The sequence below is a fragment of the Gouania willdenowi genome, chromosome 4, assembly GCF_900634775.1.
Source record: "Gouania willdenowi chromosome 4, fGouWil2.1, whole genome shotgun sequence".
NCBI lineage: Eukaryota > Metazoa > Chordata > Actinopteri > Blenniiformes > Gobiesocidae > Gouania > Gouania willdenowi.
The window spans coordinates 34,640,830-34,645,865 of NC_041047.1; the positions used below are offsets into that span (position 1 = coordinate 34,640,830).

The 5,036-nt window shown below is 37.2% G+C and overlaps 1 protein-coding gene across 1 annotated transcript; it reads right to left on the reverse strand.

Annotated features, from left to right (window-relative positions):
* Positions 1-1,276: 1,276 nt before the first annotated feature.
* Positions 1,277-4,625, reverse strand: dr1 (down-regulator of transcription 1). The gene is made up of 3 exons (XM_028444809.1): positions 3,954-4,625; positions 2,638-2,801; positions 1,277-2,108 (listed from the first exon to the last, which is right to left on the reverse strand). Exons 1-3 carry the CDS (start codon positions 4,171-4,173, stop codon positions 1,962-1,964), a joined length of 531 nt encoding a protein of 176 aa, XP_028300610.1. The 5' UTR covers positions 4,174-4,625; the 3' UTR covers positions 1,277-1,961.
* Between the last annotated feature and the right edge of the window lie 411 nt (positions 4,626-5,036).

Here is a 5,036-nt window from a genome sequence, read left to right on the forward strand (position 1 = left end):
TTAATCTGCTGAGTCACTCTCATGAAACCACGTCATCATTATTAAAGAAGTTATTTAGTGATGCTTTAAAATATTTAATAAAGATCTACAAAAGGAAAAATGAGTCAAAAATACTTCTGTTATACTTTATTTTATAAATACCATTTTAATATTGTATTTTAAAAGGAAATTAAACAGAATATCATGATAAATGTTTTAATATGATTTTAAATCCTTACAAATGACAACATAATAATTGTCTACATGTTTAATGTGTAGCGTATTATTAATGATATCACAGTGTGTTTAAACCATCAGTAATAATATATAGGATATGTGTGTATCATCACCTCTGTTTACCACACGTATAAATGTGTTTATTTATTGATCAGAGATTAATAATGAGAAAGCTGTAGATAAACAGGGGGAGGGGCTTCAGGGACAGTCACGGGGCGGGGCATTAAGGCTTCCAATGACAAAGATACACCATCACTAACTGATCCAGGCTCAGAGGTGTTAAAATAAAGCACTCGCTATCCGTGGTGCTGAGATGATATAAAGTGTTTTTGTTTTACTTCATGTCTGTTTGATGGACTTCAATGTGTATGTTGTAAAATTATCTTGTTATGAGCTTTATTATTTAAGTTTAATTAGCCCCGCCCCCAGCCCGGCTCTGATTTGTTCCGCTACTGGTTCTTTCCACTGGATGCTGCTATGCTGCGTTACGTCACCAGAGCTGATAGGTTTCACTTTAGTCTATGTATTCATCTCTACCAGGTCTGCTGTGTCTGTTCCTTCACAGATGTGGTAGCCAATCAGCACAGAGCAAATGAAACTAAACAGGAAGTTAAGCACGTACTCCGCAATAAAATAACGGGTTACTTTTCAAAATAAAACACCAGATTATATTTCAAGTAATGACATCACCAAAACGTCATAATGTGTAAAAACAAATTCATGTTTTTCTATATTGTTTCCTCTCATACTGTAACTCACTGATATATATATAAACAGTAGATATAGATTTAGTTCATGTTTTACTGGTGCAGTTTTATGTCTATGACAATGAGTCCAACCTTCGTTAGGAACACTGACCGGTTTATTGTTATGTTTATAACACATAACTTTAACTGGGGGATTATATATATATTATATAAGTAACCCACGGTTACGTTTCAGTCTGAGCTCCTGATACTGAGTGTATTTTCTTGTACATTTGATCTTTGTGACTAAATGTGTGACGATATCAATAAAATGTATCATTACAGTGTTTGCTGATGAAAAAGAGGAGGCGAGATGATATAAAACATTTTCTTTTATTACTCAAAGAACAAGTGTAGGACAGGCTGGTGATCAACACAAAGCTTTAGTTGTCAACCACACTCCCAATGCTAACGTGCTAACAGTTAGCTAGTGAAACAAGTCCAGCCTGGACAGCGACACATGTGAAAGGGTCAAAGGTCAACACTGTGTCCCCTACACGTTTACAAACAACACAAACTCTTTCCTATCTTTGGTTCAGAGACTAAATGTGTCAGTTACCAATACTGAGAGTGGTTCAGAAATACAAAACAATGTAGAATAAAACTAAATATCACTTTACCTCCATATTTACCAAAGAAGAAACAAACAAACCTCATTAAGTGTCGAATGGTAGAGGAAATAAACATAGATGTTGGTACGTTAGAAGCTCACCATCAATGACATTCATCACCGAATCAATGGAACACTTTAGGATTGATCATCTACACCACATGGCAGTGTGACAGAAAACCACTAATTACAACTATATTTTTAAACAAAACACAGGGAAATATCACCAAAATCCTTCACAGGGTGTGATATGTGAATGTGGGCGTGGCCTCGCCATCCTTTCTTTCCTTTTTACTGTCCTTTCAATGTTTTAGTGACGTAGCCCCGCCTTCACATGGCGTCCCGGCTCCGTCTCAGAAGCATGTAGCAGGAACGTGAGGAAGTAATGGTCACATGTCATCGTCTTCATCTTCGTCCTGTGAGGAACCTGCCTGTTGGTTGGCACTGATGGACGCCGCCGCCATCTGGGCCTGCTGGGCCGCCTGCTGCATCTGGAGCCACTCCTGCTGGGCCAGCTCCGCCTGCTGCTGGCGGGCCTGCAGGAGAAAGAGACGACTCAGCAAGAATAGGAGCTGACTCGGCAATGACAGGGAATGACTCGGCAACGTTAGGGGATGACTCGGCAACGACAGGGGATGACTCGGCAACGATAGGGGATGACTCGGCAACGATAGGGGATGACTCGGCAACGATAGGGGATGACTCGGCAACGATAGGGGATGACTCGGCAACGATAGGGGATGACTCGGCAACGATAAGGGATGACTCGGCAATGATAAGGGATGACTGCAATAAAAGGAAAAAAATTAATTTAATGAACAAATGGAATTTGGAAGAAAAAAATGGAATTTGGAAGAAAAAAATGGAATTTGGAAGAAAAAAATGAAATTTAGAAAAAATAAAATGTAATTTGAAAAAAATAATCATAATGGAATTTGGAGAAAAAAATGTAACTGAAAAAAATTAATGGAATTTTTAAAAAATAAATAAATTGGAATTTGGGGGGAAAAATGAATTTGTAAAAATGTCCCTCTACTGTAACTTGGTGAGAGTAAAGAAAGGTACCTTTGCAAACAGTTCCTGTTGCTGTCTCAGCAGCTCTTCCTCTGGGATTCCCAGGTTCTCCAGACGAGAACTGGCCTTCCTTCTCTTCATAGCCACTGTTTTACACTCCTGCAGCACATCTTTCACCTCCGTGATGTACGACGCAAAACCAAGACTCTCCAGTGCTGCAGAGAGACGCAGAAAAACAGCTGAAAACTCTGGCTTTCACCCTCTAAACTTACATTGAAATAAAAGCCCCACCCCCACACCCTATTATTTTTAGCCATTGCATCAGAAATCACAAGGGGTCATTTTCTCCAGTATTTGGTTCAATTCCAAGATAACAATGTAATTGTTATCTTGGAATTTTAAATCAGAAATTTGAGAAATTTCTGATTTAATTTCTCAAATCATAAATTAAATCTAAACATTCCAATACAATTAATACCATCAAAAGAGCGATCTGATCGTAGGTTCATGACAACGTGAATAATATGCTGCCCCCCAGTGGTGAAATACTCATTTATCATTACAATGTGGAATGATGTCATCAGGATCATTTAAATTAAATTAATCAAAACTTATCAATAACCTTTCTCAGATTTAGTAAACCATTGATCCCTGGGGGGTAACTGTATGTGACCCCAATAGTAAACACACAAAATGAAATTAAAATACACAAAATAACAGCAAGAATACACTAAAATAAACAAAACATTTTTACAACATTACAGAAAAACACACAAAATACTCCAGAAACACATAAAATTACCAAAACAACAACAAAAGTAGACAACACACACACAAAAAAAAAGACTCTACAAACAAAACAACAACAAAAACAAACAATATATCTCCAAAAGAGGAAAAATACACAACAGGACAACCACAATGCACATAATAAAGAAACATACAGAGAATGACAGAAAAACACACATAATTACTGTAAAAAGTAATTCTGTTCTTCCCTGTGTTGATGCTCTGACATGAATCTGACATAAATGTACATAATGTGGTCCTCAGATCAAACAAACACATTTGTGTGGCTCCAGTATTTGGAAACAATAAAATAGAATTTAGGAAAAAAAAAAACTATACATATATAATTAATTAAAACAATTTGAATAAAAAATAACTAAACAAAATGAATCGAGAGAAAAATTTTAATTTAGAAAAAAATAAAATGGAAATTGAAAAAAAATTATTAAATGGAATTTGGAGGAGAAAAAAAATGAAATTGAAAAAGAAAAAAAAATGAAATGGACTTTTGACCAAAATAAAGGGATGCTATTAGTAATTGCTAACATATATGATGTTCCCATGTGTCGTGGACTCACCGTTGATGACGTGCTCCGGGGAGATGGTCTTCTTGTCGGACTTGTTGCAGATCTCGTTGGCCTCTGAGGAGATGAGGTGGATGAACTCAGTGCAGCAGTTCACCACCAGCTCCCGGGCGTCGTTGGCCACCCGCACATTGGGCAGAGTCTCTTTGATCATCTTATTGATGGCTGCTCTGGGGATCGTCAGGTCATCGTCGTTTCCAGAGGTCGAGGCCATCGCAAAAAGCCCCAAACGAACCAAAACAAGTCTTTTTCCCTCGGTGTGCAGCACTGGACAGTTAGCAGACGTTTAGCTGCTTAAAGTGGAGAGAAAGTGCTCAGTTCACCAGCTGGAAAGCTCATTAAATACAGCAGATATTTAAGGAACACTACAAAGTAATAATGCACTGATATTAACATGTAGTTAATACTGTTGATATCCGACTCCTCCGTCCGCGGGAAGCCGCAGGAAACAAGTGGAAGCTAAAGCTAAGCTAACAATGAACTACCTACGGATGATACTGGCTAAAGTTTATAGAAGCGCCGCAAACAATAAAACTACTTTGATATTAATGGTGAATCTGTCATGTAGATATAAGCCAGATAAACATTTTAAGCCAATGCTCACGACCGCTCGCTTTAACTTTACTAATTTAGAGTATGGAGAACATTAGCTGAAGTGTATCCGGATATGACGTCAAATAAACTAGAAACATGGTAAACAAAGCTGCACCGCCCCCTACCGGAGACACGGTGAATCTGTATAATGGTAAGATTCACAGTAGTAGATTCGTCACATATTTAAAACAAGTTGTACTGACCTGTTAGCATTAGATATGCTAACAGAAAGCTAACACAAGAGGAAGGTTACATTTAATAAGGCTTGTTTATTAAAGGATCAGCAATTGTGATTAATTTTTAAACTTTGTAATTGAGAAAGTAATTGTAATGAACTTTTAGGGGGGAAATAATAATTGTAATTGGAAAAAATGATGGTCAAAATATTCATAATTAAATTGTAATTGAACATGGATAATTGAAGACGTAATTGTGAATGAAAAATGTAATAAGCCTTTTCACACTCTGGAACAGTGCATGCAC